This window comes from Pteropus alecto, unplaced genomic scaffold (assembly GCF_000325575.1).
Source record: "Pteropus alecto unplaced genomic scaffold, ASM32557v1 scaffold3, whole genome shotgun sequence".
Classification (NCBI taxonomy): Eukaryota; Metazoa; Chordata; class Mammalia; order Chiroptera; family Pteropodidae; genus Pteropus; species Pteropus alecto.
Window position 1 is genome coordinate 33,031,605 of NW_006442484.1, and position 20,959 is coordinate 33,052,563.

General features: G+C 44.4%; 1 protein-coding gene across 12 annotated transcripts in view; it reads left to right on the forward strand.

The window, feature by feature from the left end:
• Nucleotides 1–20,959, forward strand: part of TANC1 (tetratricopeptide repeat, ankyrin repeat and coiled-coil containing 1) — a 215,529-nt gene that overhangs the window by 186,706 nt on the left and 7,864 nt on the right. For all 12 annotated transcript variants that reach the window (XM_006921103.2, XM_015596701.1, XM_025039235.1 and 9 more), the window contains 5 exons: nt 271–349; nt 15,116–15,249; nt 16,770–16,893; nt 17,216–17,391; nt 20,019–20,151. In XM_006921103.2, coding sequence (XP_006921165.1) covers nt 271–349; nt 15,116–15,249; nt 16,770–16,893; nt 17,216–17,391; nt 20,019–20,151 — 646 coding nt within the window. The remainder of the gene's footprint in view (nt 1–270; nt 350–15,115; nt 15,250–16,769; nt 16,894–17,215; nt 17,392–20,018; nt 20,152–20,959) is intronic.

Consider the following 20,959-nt stretch of genomic DNA (forward strand, 5'->3'; position numbering starts at 1 on the left):
TGTTGGAATTCATTAAAATTCTGAGTACCTGGTAATCCTGAACAATGTTGCTGAAATCCACTGTTTTTTTTTTTTTTTATTCTTTTCAAAGTGAAAGTGTGAATAGCATACGAATTATGCTTGAAAACAGTTTTCATTATATTTTTCTCTCCTTGTGCAGCATGAGATAATCATGTTTAAAAAACAACACACTCAGTCCTTTGATACATGGGATATAATAAGGACATATGGCTATGAGAACTCATTAAATCACCTTGCCACTTCTGACAGGTGGTCCAGTGCTTACTGGGACTGGAAAAGGAACATGAAATAGACGTCAATGGCACCGACACGCTGTGGGGAGAAACAGGTAATTATAATTCCGCTGCTTATAGTCTGGGCTAGCTTGATGTTTTAGCCCTCATTTTGGCCTAATCTTCTTAAGAATGACTTGGGATGCATAAAGTCCTGTTGTTATTTTATCACGAAGCATTAGAAGCTTAGAGCTTTTAAAAACTTCCTTAATGAATAATAAAACTTTTCTAGAATCATATAAAATTTGAATCATTTTGAATCAGACTAGCAGTTCCTTTACACCTGGTGAATGTCAGCTAGAAGTACCTAAGTAAGGTATGCCCTTACCCTAACCAACCTGGTCTTCCTGTGAACCACGCAGAGTGAGCAGGGCAGGAGCTTCCAGCCCCATGTTCAGAGGAATCAGAGGTGCTCTGCCTTGTAGAGTGAGAGCAGGACTCGGGCCTCATGGGGCCTACTCGAAAGCTGAATACGAGTTTATCAAGTCCATTTCCATCAGTGCGGGGTATGTGTGCTTAACGGTAGTGTGGGAAGGAAGCCCACGGGGAGTATATCTTAAAGGTCTTAGTCGGTTACCTGTCATCCTAATATAGATAATGCTGCTTGGCATTTTCCATTCGACTGAACTGGTATTAGGCACATAAGACTCTTAAGTTATGAGTAGTTGTTTAATAGATATGGCACATGTTATATCAAAGAGTGTTTAATATGCATTAAATAAGAAGTTAATATGCATTTCCAAGCTGTGTCCTGTGTGTGTCCTTACTATATATGACTTCCATTTCTCTTGCAGATTTATTTCCAAAAGCTTCTTAATTGTTTCTTATCAAGCCAAATGGTAGTGTGTACAGTTTATCAGCTAATTCATACTTAGGAAGAGCCTCAGAGTTTGGGGGATGGGTTGCACTTCAGAGCCTCTTGGCACCCTCCCTCTGGGGCAGCCACCGTGTGTGTGGCTCGCAATGCTAGTTGCATTGCCAAGGAAGGAGGTGGCCTGGCCTCCCTAGTTCCAAGGAGAGCGGAGGACCCCAAACGGGGTTGGATTATGGTTGGGCCTAAATGAGTGTAAATTTAAATATTGCCCTTAATTCTTTATGGATTCCTTCCCCCACCCATTTAGATAGTACAGGCTGCTCTATAATTTGGTGAAAGAAATTTCCTTCCACTTCCATACCATGTCGTTGGCAGCAGTGTACTCCAGTGGGTCCGTGCATGGCTTGGCTTTGTACTTGCCAGAAGGTCAGAATCCTTGCCTTTTCATTGCCTACTTTAGCACCTTTCGACGAGTAACTTTGACTTCTTGTCAAATGAGGTAAATAGTATCTACTTTCTAGGATGGTGTTGAAGATAAGGAATCTTGTCCAAATATACCTAATGATAAGAACCCCTAGGACACTTGTACCTAGATTGATTGGGTCTAGAGGAGCCCAGGACTCTTATTTTCTTAAGAGGCACCCCAAGTAGTGTCAGGTGGCTCATGGCTTGAGGACGAATAGAGAGCCACTGTGACAGCTGTCTAATGTGTCCAACTTATGGTGACACCTAATGATAGGTGCCCATGATGGTGATGGGGCTTAGTGCTAGTAGTAGTAACAGCACATACTCAGTTCAGATGGGACTCTCCAGCCTTTCATAATTAAGGTGATTTTTCCTTCTGAAAGAAAAATCCAGAGAAGGACTGTGTTTGTGATCTGCTGTGTCTCACAGGTGACCTGTCCTGAATTTCAGTACTCCGCCTCCCCCTTGAGAGCTAAAGAGAGACTGTAAGGGAAACCACTGACTTCCCATCAGTCTTAATGAAAAGATGAACAATAGCTCAGCCCCACCCTTCCAAAGCCTCACACATAACCTTCAGACCACTTTGCGACCTCAGAAGCATTTCACACCCTTCCTCAGCACGCATCAGGGTGAATTTCCTCAGCTAAGAGAATTTTTAAAGAAATTTAAACCAGAAAAAAGCTAAGCAAGCACTGCTTCTCAGGCTGAGCGGGCCCCAGCAGTCCTCTATGGACTCTGTGTCAATAAAATCAGTGTTCCCTTCTCTGCATTTTTTATCTGGTACCTTTCTCTTGTGTTCTTCAAAAATGACTACCGTTGTCTGCTACCCCGAACTCTCCTAATTTCCAGGTCTGTGGTTGTCAAAGGAATACGTTGAAATCTTGCTGAGGAAGTTTTAGATGAGAGAATGTCTGTAGATTCGGGCTTCGCATGAGTATATACTACCTTACCCAGACCATGAGATCTGTGTTTGGGATTCAACTTTGTAGAATCCACGTTACCTGACCTGAATGCCTCCTGGAACAGAGGCCCCAATAATGAGAGCATGAGCTGGTGGGTCAGCTCATAGTCCTCATCCTCACCAAGCAGTAACCTGGCGGCTCCCCAGCCTGTGTGGGCTGTGCTGCTCTGTGCACTGCTTCTAGTTGCTAGGGACCCTTGGAAGTGGAAGCAGTTGTCTCACATCCTGGTTTTGTTTGGTCCTCATTCCTGGGTGTGGTCAATGGTGGCTTCTGTCTCAGACACTAGAATGGAGCTTATCTGTCTCGGCCACAGCTAGAGGGTGCGGAAGGATGACAGAACAACTGGAAGCTTTGTATGAATAACGCCATTCGTTATTTCTCTTTGAACCCTTGTATAAGTTTATACAAGTCTGTCAGTATAGCTTTAGGTGTGAACAACTTGGCTTTAAACCACCAGCCGATAGGGCTACAAGGCAGGGTCTCCTGGGTCTGTTTTTGCCTCACCTTGCCCTGCTTTGAAGGGTCTGTTGTTTTCCATGCAGTGATGCTGCCCTGTTTGGAGCACAGCTACCTGCCCATCTCTCCTCTCACAGCTACATTCTAGAAGTGGAGGTACTAAACTCTGCACAGAGTCCTTCACTTTTCTGCCAGGAGAGCCCCTTGCAACCTCAGTGTATCTATTTTGTACATTGTGAAAGTGTGATTTTCATGTCCAGTGCTGATTGGAAGAAGGAGGCCATTGGTGAGAGGTGATGACAGCTGATAGCCAGAGAGGAGGGGGCGCAGGAAACAGCAGGCTCATGTGAAGTCTCTTGTCCCTCATGCCAGTCTACATGGGGATGGCAGGAGTAGGGACAGTTGTGCATCTGTAGTACCCCGTGTGTCTCCCTGCTGATGACCCAGAGTCATCAGGGTCATCACAGAAAGGAGATGGTTCCTATCTTAAGTTTAAAGCGACAAAATATATAATAGACTTTTAAAACACTAATCTAAAATGATAAGAATGTTTAATTTAGGGTATATTGCAGTAAACTCCACCTTTTAGAAAACATAGAGAATATCTCTATCTGTTTTATAGAGCAGAGAGCTTAATTTATGTAAGTATCCCTTTTCACCAGCATCTGTGGCTATTTGCTTTTTACTTCTGTTGGACATTTAGTGTACAGCCCTTCAAAATCATTCTGTAGTCTGGTAGCTCTTTAGTGCTTCTTGTGCTCACTCAGGTGGAGAAGCAGTGGGACCCACCGGAGAAAGCTGGGAGCTACTGAGAAGTGGGCTTGCTGTTGTATCCCTCCACCCAGCAGCTCTGCCCTCCAGGCTGCCGAGGCCCTTTGCTTCGTGACGTTCACAGATTTGGTCAGACAGGGTCAGTCTCATGGTTTCTGGGCAGCCTGGAACATAACAAGAACCCATCAGATGCTTGTGTTATCTGTGTTTCAGGCGTTCCATAGCCATGACAAGTAAGTGCTGGCTCCCGCGAAGTCCAGCCCTAACTGAGTTACTGTTTCCATGTCAGTGTTCAATGTGAATTAGCCCAAACTGAAATGATCACAGATGCCTAACTGGTGACCTTATGCGGTTGTGAATTGTCAGAGGAACTGTTTTTCCAAACTCCAAGCAACTCTCGAGTCTGTGAGCATCCTGTCTGTTTCTGGTGAGATCTAGCTCTTCACAGGGAAGTAGAAGCCCTTCTATTTCATCATTTTCCATTTTACCTGCAAATATGCCTTCCCCAGCCCTGCCTCTTTTGGCCACTTTGCACATCCCTTCTTAGCACTTACCATTTATAAATTTGTTGATGTCGCTTATTTGGTAAAAGGCTGTTTTGCCTAAGTTGTGAGCTTCCGGAAAACAGTAATTTCCATGTTTCTTTTCCTCACCTATGTGTATAGCGACTGTGTCTAGTCTGATGTTGTCCAGTAGAACTTTCTACGGTGATGGAGATGTTCTCTTTCGGTGTTGTCTGACCTGGTAGTCAGTAGCCACTGTCCTGGTCTGCTGCTTGTCACATAGGTGTTGAGTGGACAAGTGGTTTTATAGAAAACAAAGCCATGTAATTTTTAGGGCAGATAACATTCACTTTGCAGAACAATTGGGGAGAAATTGGCGGGATGTGGGGGGCACGGTGAGGAGCCCCTTACCAGTTGTCATAAGGACCAAATCTAGTTTCTTTGTGTCTGTCTTAGCACAGGTCACATCCTGCTAGATTCCAGGCCAGCCTAGAAACTCTATCCTGGTCACTGATGCCGCACATGTGCTGTGAGTGTAGTTGGGGACTGGACTTCATCATTGAAACAGCTATTAGCAGCCAAACGTGGTGTGGTCGGTCATGACTGACAGGACAGAATGGCTTATGCCCACCCCTTCTTTGAGTCCATAACATCTTCCTCCCTGCAATATCAGCCCAACCACCTACCCCAGGATGTGCTGTGCCCTCACTCCGTTGCCGCCTTGGAAATCCTTCTTACTGCTTGATAGCTGGTCTGCCAATAGGCCTGGAGTCCTTGGCTTCACACACGAATAGGATGCCGTTCTGCCCATCAGCTGACCGTTTCCAAGGGCTGCCCTTTCCTAATTTCTGAAAGGGGATGCCCCATCAGACACAGTTAGAAGTCTGACTGAGATACTTCATGTAAAGTGTTCCTTTACGTTGTCCATGCTATTTTAGTTGGTAAAATACTTTAGTTGGTAAATACTTTCCAAAAAAGTTTAATTATTATAAATACAGTGTTTCTTATTGCCAAAGCTGTTAAAAACAAAAACAAAAACAAAACCAACCACCTTATTAGGCTCTATTTCTAAAAAGGGTTACATTTTCTCCACTGTAAATTGAGTAGGTAATTTAGCTACAAAACCTGCTCTTTTTGTAGTGCGCCGAAGCTGTTCGGTTTGGCATGTATGCTAATCACAGTCCACTGTTCTCTAATTCTGGACAGGGTTCCGGGTAGGACCTGGCTGCCTCTGGAACTTGAGTCTGAGGCTTCGGCCTGTCAGCTGGGGTGGGAGTGTTTCCAGGCCAATCCTGGGGGAGGGTGTCCTTGGACCTCTTTCCTTACTGGGCCATGAAGCAGGGTAGAGGTGCATTTCATCCTTGATGTTTTAAGTTTCCCTCTTGTCTCCACGGCTGTTTTAATTTCCCACTCTGTGGTTCTGCCCGCCCCCCTGGAGGTGAGATGTCCTTCAGTTCTGAATTGCAGGTGGACCCAGGCCGTGGATGACTGAGCCAGTCACACCCAAGGCTGCCCCACAGAATGGTGCATGCACCCCAGGGAACAGGATGGCTTATGGTTGGTTTAGAAATGACCCTTTATTCATTCGTATTTTGCCTTATTCAGTTTTTGGAGAGAGGAGGGCTGTTATTGGTAAGAATTTAAAGTAAGTTTAAAACTTACTGGATGGAGTTTGACATTCACGTACGTATGGACGTCCAGGACAGAATTTCAGGTGAGAAACTAGAAGGAAAGGCATTTATCCATTGCTTGTTGGGGCACGTGGAGAATCTGTGTTAAGGAATTTGCTGAATGTATCTTGTAGAGGAAAGCTAAGTGACTTGCTGTACTATACCTAAGGTACTCGATTTTTTGGAGGTCTTGAGTATCTCGCTGGCACTGTTGTTGGAAAATCCTTGTCAGGACATTCCTTCCTCTGCTAGTGTTTGTTTTAAGAAAGTGCAGAGAGATGAGTAGAAATCCAGGTTTCTGTCAGTCCTAACAATGGTAGAAGTTCTTGATTGTCCTTGGCATTAAAGCACAAAAAGAGACCCTAGTACCCGAGAGAGTGTGAGGGAGAGGATAACCCAGGATGTAGGGGGGAATTGAGGATCCTCTATGTTCGGAGAAGGGTAACCCAGGACTTAGGAAGGCATGGGAAAAGTTAGGGTAACATAGAACTCTGAGGAGTATGGGAGAGGGGGCATAAGGTGGAGTAACCTAGGACCCTGTAAGGGGAGGAACAAAGTGGGGTGATGTAGGACACTCAGGGAGGGGGTAATCCAGGCTCTGGAAAAAAAAATGAGTGTGGGGGTCACCCTTAACAGTAGAGGGGATTTGAGGGTAAGAACTAAGTGGACTGGGTTTGTCCATACCCTGTCCCCTTCCTGCTCGAGCAGACTCTGGGGTTTGCCCCTGACATGGGAGCGTTCTGATGACCACTCCTCTCTGCCGAGAGGACAGCAGAAATCAGCTGACCTTTAGTGCTGGTGAGGGGCAAGAAGTGGGTATGTTAAAATACCCACTCAGGTGCAAATGAACTGGTACTTTGACCCCTTACGAGGACTCTGTTCATACCTTTATGTTGCTTTTGCTGTACATAGAATCTATCGTTCTGGTGAGTGGTTCCTTCACATTCATTTTTTAAAAACAGACTTCTGCTTTCAACGTAAAGACTCATACTCATCTAGATTTTGGTAGCTTAGGGCTTCTTTACCTACAAATACTGTTTCTTGTTCTTTCAATCAGTCGCTCCTAGATGGGCAACAGATAGTACATTTGCATTCCCAAAGAAAAACCTTAATTGGTTCTTTCAAATTCTTATTGAAATGATATTTAGATTCTTTTTCTTTTTTGTCCTCTTTTGGGACCAGATGTGAGATCGTATCAAATGACTATGTGAAAACGCCCCCTTTTTACACTGACCCCCTGCATGGTGTCCAGCACATAACTCTGTCCTCCTCAGCACATGCTCAGCCCTTTATGGAGAGAAAGAAGAGCAGCACGTTATGTGTGCTTTAAATAATTTGGTGTGTAAGGGGATCAAAAATGTGAGCATTCTCAGCACACTTTAGAAGTGACAGCTGTTCAAAGCTGCGATCTTCTGATAGATTTTTAGAACGAAGTCTGTGTGAAATGTGATTTATGTCATGCATGTTTTAGGAAATTGTTTTTAAATTGAGTTTACGTTATTTATAACACATCACTCCTCAAAGGATTTGAAGAGGCTTATTTGAAATAGTACATCTAAGACTAGGAAGAAAATAAAGTCAGGAGAAGGACACGCGGAGTAGCACAAATATTCCTGCCATGGTGTCTAAAGGTTCGCTGGGCTGAGCTACCGTTCTGGCCTGAGGATACTGTGCGTCCAGAGTTAGAAGGGAATGTGGTCATTGTAGATTATTCTTACTGTTCATGGGAGAAAGCTTAACTGTTCCTCGGGAGAAGAAAAGTGTTTTCTGACACTCTCGTTCTAAAACAGCATTCGTAGTCTGTTTGATTAGCTGGGCATTTTTAAAGGAGATTTCCTGAGGGCAACAGGATGGGAGCTAAGAACTCTCGACTCCAGCCCGAGTCCTTGACATCCACACCTCTCCCTGCCTGCCACCAGCTGTGTGACCTTAGGCGAGTGGTTTGACTTCCCTGAGCCTTATTTTCCTTATCTGTAAAACCAAGATGAGCGATTCTTGCTCATAGAAGTTGATTGTGTATTAAATGAATTTGTGAATTAATTTGATGAAGCCTCATGCAGGAAGCACTCTACAGTGTCATCATATGTTATTAAAATATGTCAGGATTTTTCCTTTTTTTATAGCATGGCTCCAGGTGTATTCAGCTGCTTGGGTTTAATTCCTGACTGACACTGGCTTCATGATTTGGGGCAAATGATGTAACTCTTGTGACTCATTTCCTTCACCTCAATAAAATAGACATATTAATTATTTAATATGATTCTTATCAAAGGATTCTTGTCGAATTTAAATGAGAATTCACCCATAGTATTTTACCCAGAGCTTGGCAGTTCTGAGTGTTCAACAGATGTAATATGCTACAGAGGTTGTGATAAGTTGATTGTTAATATTAATTATCATTGTAATATTAATTTATGCTATGCATTTGGTCTTGATAGAGTATTGAAATGAATGCTTAAATGATAGAACCTTGATTACTTTGCAATTACTTTACAGTTATGAAGAATCTTTATAAAGAGTTTTGGTCACACACAAAGTCCTGTTTAGTGGCAATTGCACATTTTATTTCTTTAAAGAATTCCTGGGCAGTTTGAGGCTCATGTGTAATCTTTAATCTATGCGTGAGACTAGCAGTGTGTTTTCACAGTAGAACTTATGTCAGAAGTGTCCTGGTTCCTCAGATTTGAGTCCTGCCTTGTTCTCACCTCTCATAGGTAGCACGTTGGGAAACGGGCTGATGTGGAGGGCGAGGCAACATTCTTGTGTGGTGCTTGGTTGCTGCCTATCGCTTTGTAACACAGGTACCCTCTCCATGACCCCAGCCCAGTTTGCTGGCCTGCCAGTCACTGTAGGCCCTCCTGGGAGACTTCTGCCAAATGGGAACAATCAGGACATGTGGGCAGTGCTGGCTTCCTGTTCACGAGGTCGCTGAGCGGCTGTGCCCCTCCCAGCACGGGCTTCATCCAGGCTGAGGATGCTGGAGGCTTCTCAAGGTTTCATCTCCCAATGCCATGACAATTTTAAGTAAGAGCAGGCTTTATTGTGTTTCATTTTATGCTTCACATTGTTGAGGATTAGATCAAATAACTGCCCGGTCTTTGTGGAGAGGAAGAATTTATAACTGTTGGGAAGGTGGTTCTATCTGACAGAAGCCCGCCCTCCCTCAGCCGTGGAACTGTAAGACTGGCTTTTATAAATCTCAGCCCTATACCTAGAAGTAGAGGAAGGGATGTTGTCTGGCTTTTTTTTTTTTTTTTTAATGGGGGTTGGGTATTCTTATTCAGTCAGGGCTTTGGGGCCAGCCTCTCTGCCGCCCTCCGTGTGACAGCTCAGCCCAGACCCAAATGGCAGCAAAGTCAAATGCTCTCAGCTTCTGTTCTAAGAACTTCTTCAAAGGTCAGTTGTTAGAACGTGGAGAGGAAGGGGCTGCTATTCCCAAAGAGTGTTTGTTTTTTTGTTTTTTTTAAATCATAAAATCGCTAATTACATTTTACCTCTTAGATAAAATAGCTGGGAATTTTCCAGCATTTTACGTGCACTTTTTAGTCTTGTTCTTCTCCTTTACAGTTGAGCTGGGTTTGTCCATTGAAGTTCAAGCATCACTGCCTTTGCCACGTCTAATGATTTCCATCTTGGTTCCAACTGGATAACATTTATAAGAACCCTGCTTCTTACTACTAATATTATGGCACTTCCATTTTTTCCATTTTCCATTCTTTTTTATAAAAGATGAGAAAAGCCGATATATTAGTAAATAAGTTGCACAAATAAACACAAGTATACAAGCAAAGCTGAGCCTCTTTGCCGCCATCGCTCCCTCAGCCATCTCATCCAGCAGGAAATGCCCTTCTGCAGGTGCATCTGTTTTGGCTGATGTGCTCAGCTCTGGACTTGGCAGGTGGTTTCGGTCATCAGTGTATTAATATATAAAAAGGTCATTATCTGGAATCTGGGCAAAGCCTCTGTGTGTACTGACCTGTCTCCCTTCTCTCAAAGTCTAAATCGGGGACAGAAGCATATTATGGGCTAGGGTTTAACAGGTAGTGCATCCCTGTGTATTCAACTGACAGATCTGCTATAAAATGTTATAAACAGCCCTGTTTCTGGGATGACTGTGTTTCTGGCAAGTTGACAGTTGAGTTTTTGTAAATCAAATCTTTGCCTAGGGAACTTTAATATGTAAAAGATTCCTGCAAAGGATCCATCTTACAAAGAACCATATCTCACTGATATTTTTAATAAGTTCATATTGTTTAGTGTCAGTTGGGTTTTCTTAAAATGAATTATCTGCCATAACAAATCTACTCATGCTCTGAAGACAGAGGACAGTATTGCTGAGGCAAAATTACTCAGAATCGTCAGAAAATGATCCATGCTTTCATGGAAATTTAATTACGAAAGTGCCATCTTGTTAAGGATTTTGCAAGTAAAAGAAATCGTATCCAATTTGAGTCCTAAAAAGTGCCATGTGTTCATTTTGATTTTAGTGTCTCTATTTCATACCCTCTTTTTTCTCCATCTTCGAATATCATTGGCCAGTAGACAAGACATTACCCCACTGCCAGGGCACACTCTCCTCCTGTCCTGGTCCCCTCTCCTGTTTACTGGCCAGGCCGAGTACAGTGACCCTCATTAGAGTCTGGTGGTCAGCTCAGACTCAGCGGTCAGCCTTTTCAGCAGAATAGTTGGAATTCCTGAGCTGAGTTTTGCCTTGATTTTGTTTGCTTAAGCATGTAGTTGACTAGTCTTTAGCCTTGCTTATTTCCGAATATGGTATCCTGAAATCCTCGTGGCTGCTGAAACCTGAGATGCAGCCTATCCTCTGGGGTCCTAAGGGATGCAACCAAAAATATTGGCATCATTTGAAAAATGAGAGCCTCATTAAGAATCTGTGTGCAAAATGTGGTCCATGTCAAGCCTGAGAAAATTCTGTGAGACCCTTACAGCCTGTGCTTTATCACTTCAAAAGGAATTTTATCACTAAACGCACAATAAGTCAGGCCATAAGGGAAGAGGAGAATGGAATCCAGCCCTGTCTCCAGGCCTAGGGTAGCACTGGTGTCTGCTTGCAGCGGTTCCAACCTCTGGCTTCTCTGGTGTCTCCTTGAAGCAGCTTTCCACATGTACTGCTTAGGGTCCTGTCTTTAGTGCTGGGCTGTTGCTTCTGATGTGCTGCTGTTGCAGAAATTCAGTAGCAGCTGCAACAGACATTCTGATTTAAGACCCCATTTATAATGCAGACAAAACTTGTTTACCAAATAGAAGAGAATGGTCCTTTATGGTGGATCAGCTGCTTCAGACTTCATCAAATGGAAGAGCCCTGAGTTTGTTTCTTCCCATGGTGTCCTACATCTGTGCTGACCATGTCCTTGGCTACAGAGTGAGAGAGAGTGTGTGTGTGTGTGTGTGTGTGGCCATGTCCTTGGCTACTGTGTGTGTGTGTGTGTGTGTGTTCATTCATTTGTTTGTCCTTTGTCATACTCAGCTGCAGCTGGTGGAGTGGGAGGAGGAGGCCTTTCCTAACTGGAGGAAGGTTGCACAGGAGCAGCAGGTCCATGTAGTGGCTCTCTGCCTACATCTTCCATCTCATGAGCCACCCACAGGGGTCATGTTCATATCTATCCAGATAACATATGTAAAAATGCCCCAGTGATGTAGGAATCATTAACATCATGGCAGAGAGGAACTGTGATGGGCGTGCCCAGGGTAGTAGGGACCAGGACCCACTAGCGTCGACTTTTATTGTAGAGACAGGATCGCCTTGGCCACTGGTTTTCAAACATTTTGGTTATGGGAACCCCCACCTCTACCCCAGTGCATCCTTATATAAAACTGATAAAAATTCTATTCTGTTAATGGTATTTGTTTATAATTTATTTACAAGTTTAGATGTACGATCACTGACAATGAGATTGTTTATACACAGACAGGGATGGCACTGCAGTCGAGATCAGCCGTGGCTTACATTTCATGTTTGTGTTTTATTCTGGTTGCACTGTCTAGAGAAAAACAGTAATACAGATGGCAACTGTTGTTAAAAGTGGCGTTTCTTGCAGTTGGAAGAAATTCTTCGAATAGACAGATGACAGGAAAGCATTATTAAGATTGCCCAATGACAAGCTAGTCTGGTCACACATTCCCTGCCTCAGGGGCGCTGAGGGCCAAAAGCAAAGTGAGAGCTAACTTGCCTTTCTGGAAGGAGAGGCTTTGCTTCCCCCCATCTTCCCTGGCCTGACCTTTATGTCCTTAGGTCCCCAAGAGTAGGACTGCCGGGCGTGCTGGCTCACTCCCACAGCCTCAGTGTATTAGGCCCCTGGCACGGAAGCAGAGCTCAGGTCATGTGAGCATCTCTCTGTGACGTGTGAAGAAGTGCGGTCTTTGGCCCACTGTACCGTGACGCTCGGGAATGTCTATAGAGACTTCCTTGTTCCTTGGAGGAGCTGCTCTCTGTCACAGGGAGATCGGGCCTTGATGTCAGGTTTACATCCTTTTGTGTGTTTGGCTTCTGGAGTGTCAACCATGGTCAGGCTGACAGGAAGCTGGAGTGGGTACGGCTGTCTGTTCTGAGAGGGAATCTGAGGAGGATAGTGGGCCTAGGGTGTGTGTGGAAAGCTGTGTTTCTCAGCACTTGGCTCCCCTGGTCTGAGGTGCAGGACGCAGGAGAGCAGGACGCAGACCCAGGGACTCGCACTGAGCCAGGCCCCGCCCTCGTCTGGGCCTTTTCCAGGATTGCTTCAGCAGTGCTTTCTGAGCTACGTATGAACAGTCACCCTGTGTCTGTTCTCTCGTGTTTTGTTTCTTGGAATCGACGTTGAGTTCGTGGGGCTGGCCCATTGTACTGCATTTAGCTGCACAGTGTTTATTGGCATTGCTATGTAACATTCCGTTGTTTGGCTATACCATAACTTACGCATACTACTATTGATGGCCATCTGGGTTGCTTCCAGTTTGGGGCAGCTGTGAGCACTGTTGCATATGTCGCTCGGCGCACTCCAGGGGTACCACAGGCGTGGTCTGCAGGCGGGGTTGCGGGGCAGTAGGATGTGTGCATCTTCCACTTTACTCAGTAGTGTCAGGCTGTTTTTCAGAACGAGTCACTCAGTCTTCACTCTCACCAGTGGTATAGGACCATTTCCATTGTTCTACATTCATTTTTCAATTACTTGGATTACTACTGAGGTTGGGCAATTTTCATAATAAATTCATTGGCACTCGGACTTCATCTTATGAAGGTCCTTTTCCTATGTTTTCCCCCTTTTCATACTGAGATGTCTTATTGGTATTTGTAGGAACACTTGATCTATTCTGAAAGTTGGAAATCCGTAGGCTTGAGGCTGTATCTAAAAACAAAGCTGTCCTGTGCAGGCACCAGGAAGAGGGACAGCATCACTCTCCACCCTTTTCCTCCTCTGTGTCATAGATGTTCCGGCTTGAGGTGTCTCTGACCCTCACCCTCAGCACCTTCCTGTTCTCCATTCAAAGCTTGTTGTCTGGACTCGTATTGTCCCCACAGCCTACTGCTCTCTCTAGACAGTGATTCACGTGACAGAGTAGAGACTCCTCTTCTAGCTAAACCCCTCTTTTTTTTTTTTTTTTGTATTTTTTTATTAGTTTTAGGTATGCAGTACATTGGTTAGACATTTATATAGTTTATGAAACGATCTCCCTGATTATCTTCCCTCTGGCTCTACACATAGCCATTACCTTTCTACTGTCCACATTCCCCATGCCATGCTCCCCCATACCCTTGACCCTGTATCAACGAGTCATCTGTATTTCTTTAACCCTTCACTGTTTTTGCCCAGCCTCCCCCCACCCGTCTCCCCTCTGGCCATCACCCAATTGTCCTCTATATTTGTGGGTCTGTTTTCAATTAATTTGTCCTTTTTCTTCCTTAGATTCTGCACATAAGTGAAGTCATATGGTATTTATCTATCTCTGACTTATTTTACTCAGCATAATCACCTCTATGTCTATCAATTGTATTGCAAATAGTCAGATTTCATTTTGTTTATGGCTAATATTCCATTGAATATATGAACCATAACTTCTTTATCCACTTGTCTGTTGATGGGCATTTAGGTTGCTTCCATATCTTGGCTACCTTTTGACCCAGCAATTGCATTTCTCGGTATTTATCCAAAGAAAACCAAAACAATAATTTGTAAAGATCTGTGTATCCCTATGCTCATGGCGGCACTATTTAAACCCCTCTTTTCAACACCCTCATTAAGAGTCATGACTTTGGAGGGGGGAAGCACAGTCACTGATGTAAGTGCATTGTATTCATATTGCTCCATATTCTTTTTCCCTTTGTACCATTTTTATCCTTGGCTGACCTCCCCACAGCACCGCTGCTACCAGCAGGCAGCTCACTGACTCCAGGATCACTGGGCTATTCTCCTGAGCACTCAAGGCCCTCTGTAATCTGACCTCCCTTTCCTGATATTCTTAATCTGAAATCATGACTTGTTACTGAGGTTCTAAGCTCCATAAAGGCAGGAGTGATGCGAAATGCTCTTGACTGCTTGAATAATTATTAGTTCTTGTTGAATGAAGTTTATGACTCCAGGGTAAGAAGCCAGGCTGGACAATAATACCGATCTCTGTTTGTGTTGCACTATATTCTGGTTATCTTTTGCTGTGGAAAAAAGCAAACAATAAAGCCGAAACTTAGTGACTCCTAAATCTACAGTTTGGGCTGGGCTCAGAAGGGGTGGTGGCTCACCTCTGCTCACACTGCTTTAGCTGGTATAGCTAGACTCATTCTGGGAGTTCATTTACAGGATGGTACATACACGGATGACAATTTATTGCTGGCTCTCTGCTGAGAGCACCTCTGGGACTGTCAATCACACACAAGCCTCAGTTCTCCCTGTGGGTCTCACCGCAGAGCTATTTGGGCTTCCTCACAGCATGGCATCCGGGTTCCAACCACGAGTGTTCCAGGGGAGCAGAGGTTGCCCATCTTTTAGGACCTGGACCCAGACGCTGGCTCAGTGTCATTTCTGCTGTGTTCTGTTGGTCAGAGCTGTCACGGGGCCCGCCCAGATTCTGGTGGTGGTGGTGCTGGGAGGAGGATATGCAGACCTCTTCCTCTCAGTGACAGGAGTGTCAGAGAATCTGTGGCCCCTTTAGCCACCACACCCTAACAGAGTCCTCCCCTGTGACTTTCTTTTAGCCCTGACCGCAGCTGCAGGACGAGGGAAGCTGGAGGTCTGCGAGCTGCTGCTGGAGCGTGGAGCTGCCGTGTCTCGGACTAACAGGAGAGGGGTCCCACCTTTGTTTTGTGCGGCACGCCAGGGGCATTGGCAGGTACCCAGAGGGCCCCTGAATGCGTCAGAGACAATGAGTGGTGACAAGTTCACTGTTGTCCGTCTCCCCTGGGCCTTGTCTTTTTGATGTTTTTGGCTTCTGCTTGTGCCGTCGGTTCTACTTGATAAAGGCAAACATTCGAGGCGCTAGCACAGTCAGCCGCGTAGGCTGGTAACCAGGTCAGAGCCCCACAACTGCTTCCTGTTAGCCGGGGAGGGAAAATGGAGTGGGTGGCCCCCTTCTGTCATGATAACAGACTTGCTGTGACATATCTGTTGTCGGTGTCATTGTGTGACCAGTTGTTTAACATAGTTGGAAGAAGAGTGGTTCCGTTGTGTTCTTTGGGCAAGGACACACTTTCCCTCTGGTCCAGCACCGTGATTCAGGCTGACTTCTTTCACTCCGAATGACGTGTTGCTGTCTTTAATTCAAGGGAGCGGGGGATTCTTGACAGTAGCAGTTCAGTGACTTATTTCTTCATTTTTTAAATGATATCCGTGTACCGACCCCGTGCCTGGCACCAGGTTACACATAAGCAACAGTCAAACAAACAGATCTTACCATGTTCGTTACAGGAAGAATTTTCTAGACCTAAGTTTACATCATGGTGTTGCTTCTCTCCTGATTCCTGCTAGCTCCATGGGTAGGAGCTACGAGTTCTTCCCACCAACATTTTGACTTTTCTCCTTGGTTTGTTCCAGTCATTCCCTGTTACCCTCACAGCTTCTCCATGGTGCCCTGGCTAATCCTCTCTCCTGGTCTCTTTCTAAGTTATGGGGAAGTTTGGATATCAAGAACGAGAAAGCAATGAGAACGTGCCCCTCCTGTTGTGGCGATATTACGAATATCGTGCCAGAGAGAGACCGTACTACCTCCTAGATGAAGACATTCCCGCTGGGCTAGCAGTTGTAGGAGAGGCCTCTCTGGTTTCTTGTTTTGCTCCCCAGCCTCATCACATGTACTGTTTAAAGGCACGGTCCTGAGCTGAGAATCCCCTCCTGGAACCTTTGCTAAAAATTGCCCACTGTGACTGACGGTCAAGCCATCCACCAAGCCCCAAGTCTTAGAAAAGCAGATTGCTTGGGAGTGGGGTGGGTAAATGCTTTCCTGCGCCCCACTTCCCCTGCCCTGTGCCCTTCACACGGGCATGTCGCTTCAGCGCCAGTGTGGGGACCCATGACCATTACTCACTCCCCCTTTATACTTCTGCTCCGTTATCCCATATGTCTCACTGTGGCTGTCTGTTCATTACTCGATTGTGATTGGCACCCCTACTCCAAATTCCTGTCTCTGCCCGGTTTAGTCATGTTAAAAAATATACATATACATTTGGAAGAAGATTTTGTTCAAAGGAATATAATAGAAACATTTTACAGTCCACGCAGATTTCACAACTAAGAGGGATTTTTAAAATAAGAGAGTCCTTTTATTACTTTTTAAAGTGGAAAACCTCGCCTGGGTATAGAGAACATGTTATAAACTCATAGCAGGAAGATTGTAATTCTGAGTGTTTGTTTCAGATTGTGAGACTGCTGCTGGAACGCGGCTGCGATGTGAACCTAAGTGACAAGCAGGGCCGGACGCCCCTCATGGTGGCTGCTTGCGAAGGGCACTTAAGCACTGTGGAATTTCTCCTTTCAAAAGGTAGCAGCACTGTCTGCCTCTGCAGAGATTTCTTTGCAGGGACAAAGAAAAGAGCTTTGGCAGACTCGTTCAGTGCTTTCTGATTCAAATTTTAAGTCTTTCTGTTGTGGAAATTTTCTAATTTACAAGCACAGAGAGTAGGTAATGAAGCCCACACACCCATATCAGCTTCAGCCATGACGGTCCCGTTCCCAAGTCAGCTTCAGATTTCACAGCACCTGCTTGCCACATGGTCAGGCCAGGTGTTTGCAGGTGTGAGATGCTTTGCTTCTGGACTTGGTCTTGTGAAGTTCATGTTCTGTGATTTGGGCTTTTCTTTCAGGAGCTGCTCTTTCTTCTCTGGACAAAGAGGGTCTGTCAGCACTAAGCTGGGCTTGTCTGAAGGGTCACAGGGCAGTGGTCCAGTTTCTGGTCGAGGAAGGAACTGAGATAGACCAGATGGACAAGAATGGCCGCACGCCTCTGGACCTGGCTGCCTTCTACGGCGACGCAGAGACCGTAGGTACCGCAGGTGGTCAGGCTGCTCCACCCGCCCTGTGTGCTGGACCAGCACCACAGAGAAACTCTGGACCCAGAACATTTCCAGAGAGTGTGAGGGGCTGTGCCTGAGTGTGGTCAGTGTGTTCGTGTGTGTTCTGGGGTATCTTTCATCTCCCTTTAATTCTGTGACGTACAATCTGTCAGAACTGTAGTGAACATTTTAATAGATTCATAAAGCTTAAAAATCAATGAAAACAAACTATATACACCAGACACATAGATAAATGTGTATACACACAGGCATGTGTAGTTTAATTTTCTTGTAGTAATCCATATAAATAGAATTTCTGTAGAGATCATTTAAAAGTCACTTCTACACATATGAGAAATTGTTAATCAAATAATTATCTGGTGTGTTTTTATAGCTCGATGGCATTGTCTAAACATCATATAAAATGCTTTGGGCGCCGTCTTTCTCTCTGACCCATGCCTACACCTAGTTGAGGTATGAGGGGATAAAAACCTTAGTAAACTAAGAGCTGCAAAATGTCTTTTGGGGTAGAAACAAGGTCCTTGTCAGGACCCACATCTCTAGTGCTCACCTGGTCCTAGAGGAATATTCAGCCCCTTGAGAGTTATCACTTTTGAATATTTAAATATGTCTACTGCTGGGATTAGCTAGAGAGACATGTGTTGCTAAAGCTATGGACCTTGGAGCAAAAGCCACCTTCACCCTGCACATCTGTGTCTTGATGCTTTTAAAAGGCAGTGATGTTAGAGGTGGTCTCAACTTCCTGGATGTTGTAAACTGTGCTTAATATTGATTTTTAAAAATAGCTGTTAAACCTCACATATCCACACTTTTATTTTTTAGCTTATACTACCTTACCAAATCTTGTAGCTTATCAACATTAGGAAAAAGTAAAGGAGTTTACCATTCTAGTACTTTTTAAAAAAAAAAATGTGATAGATTGCACAACATAAAATGTACCATCTTAACCATTCCTAAGTGAAGAATTCAGTAGCATTAAGTATACTATCACTGCTGTGCAGCCAGTGTCTGGACTTTCTCATCTAGTAAAACTAGAACTCTTTACCTGCTAAACAATTCCCCCTCCTCCCTTCCCTCTCCTGGCCCCTGGCAGCTACCATTCTACTTTCTGTGTCTCTGAATTTGACTGCTCTAGGTACCTCATATAAATGGAGTCACCCAGTATTTGTCCTTTTGTATCTGGCTTATTTCACATACCATAATGTCTTAAAGGTTTATCCATGTTGCAGCACGTGACAATTTCCTTTTTAAGGTTGAATAATACTCCATTGTATGTGTACACCACATTTTCTTTATCTGTTCATCCATCTATGGACACTTGGGTTTCCTCCACCCCTTGGCTATTGTGAATAGTGCTGTTATGAACATGGGTATGCAAATAACTCGTTGAGATCCTGCAAGTTCTTTGAGATGGAGCCATATTCTTTTGGATGTAGACCCAGGAGTGAGATTGCTGGATCATATGGTAATTCTATTTTTAATTTTTTAAAGAACCTCCATACTGTGTCCACAGTGGCTGCACCATTTTCCATTCCCACCAACAGAGCACAGGGTTCCACTTTCTCACATCTTCACCAACATTTATTTTCTGGTTTTTTGTTTGTTTGTTTTCGCTTTTTTTTTTTTTTTTTTTGATAGTAGTCATGCTAACAGTGTGAGGCAGTACCTCATTGTGATTTTGATTTGCATGTTTATAAAGACAAATGATGTTGAGCATCTTTTTATTGGCTTATTGGCCATTTGTATATCATCTTTGTAGAAATATCTGTTCAGACCCTTTGACCATTTTTATATTGAATTATTTGGAATTTCATTGAATTATAGGAGTTCTTTATATATTCTGCATATTAATCCCTCTAGTGTCATTTTGAACATCAGGCAGACTGATAGAATCTATCAATCCACATGAAAATCTAAATGGGCTACAGGCCTCTTTTCCAGTAAATATAGCAATTTGAGTGGCCAGTGTTGTTCTCTATTTAGTCTAAGTGACAACTATTTTGTCACATCAGATTCGTCATAATAGGGTCTCAAACTTAACATCTTTACAGTCCCAGGTCTCTTTATATTCAGATCTCAATCCTAAGCCTTAATGTGAGTCGAACTGATCCCAAGATACTGATCTGTACAGCTTGCTGTACCCAGGCTATGTGGATCTGCGTGCGTCTGAAGTACCCATTGACATAGCCTGCCAGCACATTGGAACTATTGCACGGTGTGCCTCCTTAGTGATTGGAGATGAAAAGGTGGCCATGTCTCATCTCCGTGGCCTGGGGGTGGGGTGTGAGACAAGACAGATGATGACATCCGTGCTATATGAGTTCATGTACACAACATGTCCCTCCCTGGGAGTGTTCATCTGCCTCCCTCATTGCTGATATGAACACTTTAACAGAGTGGGTTTTAGGTATGGATTGCAGCTTTTCTTCTGTTTTCTTTCATCTTCATTTTTATTCTAGAATTCATAATGGCCAGAGACATGGAAGATCAAATAAAGCTAAGACTGCCAGCTCCTACACCAGAATGTGGGGGTGGGCATGTGGCAGTGCTCCGACCACAAGCCGCTCCTCAGGGCCTCTGCTCTCCCCTGCAGGTGCTGTACCTGGTTGAGAAGGGAGCTGTGATCGAGCACGTGGACCACAGCGGTATGCGTCCTTTGGACAGAGCCATTGGTTGTCGAAACACATCTGTAGTGGTTACGCTACTGCGAAAAGGAGCCAAATTAGGTCAGTAAACATTTCAGCAGTGAGAAGGAGGTTAGCTTCAGATTTTAGAGGACACGAGGGACCGTAAAGACTTACCTGCCCCCAGGTTAAGATGTCAGGTGTTTGGAGAATTTTTTTTTTCTTCCTAAAGCTCATTTAATCACAGTCTTCTAAAATGTTTAGCTCATAGTATTATTGCCTCTGTAGGTAGGAAGCAGAGGCCAATGCTGAAGGACAGTCTAGAATTGCGGGGTGTCGGGGATGTCTGGGAGCTACATCAGGGAACAGTTCCTTTCGACTCTGGGTGGGGGTGCTGAGTAGGAAAGCTCACAGGCGGTTCTAATGAGTGGCCGAGTTTAAGAACTTCCGTTCTAGGTTAAGCATAGTCAGCTGGAAGGGGAAATGGCAGTGGTTTCCATGAGGGAGAGTTCATGTAATGTACTGGAGACAAAATGGGGGGTTACGTGAGGATAGTGTTGGGGAAACAAAGAGGTCTGAGAGCCCCTTCTGTGTGGCTGGTTGGAACATGACACAACATTCAGTATGCGTGGGGAAACAGCAACCAGAACAGCAATGTTTGGATTTGCTATGGCAGAACTTGGGCCAACAGCAGTGCCGAGGAGGGGACTGTAATGAAGATGATGATATTGGCTAATATTGTTAAGCAGTTGAATTAGAAAAGTAGAGGGAACTTTTCTAAGCAGTTTCATGTTTTACCATATTTAACTATAAATAGGTGGTGACAATATCATCACATTACAGAGGAGAAAACCAAGTCACAGAGAGGCAAATAACTTCCTTAAGGTCAAGGGCAGAGTCATGGTCTCAA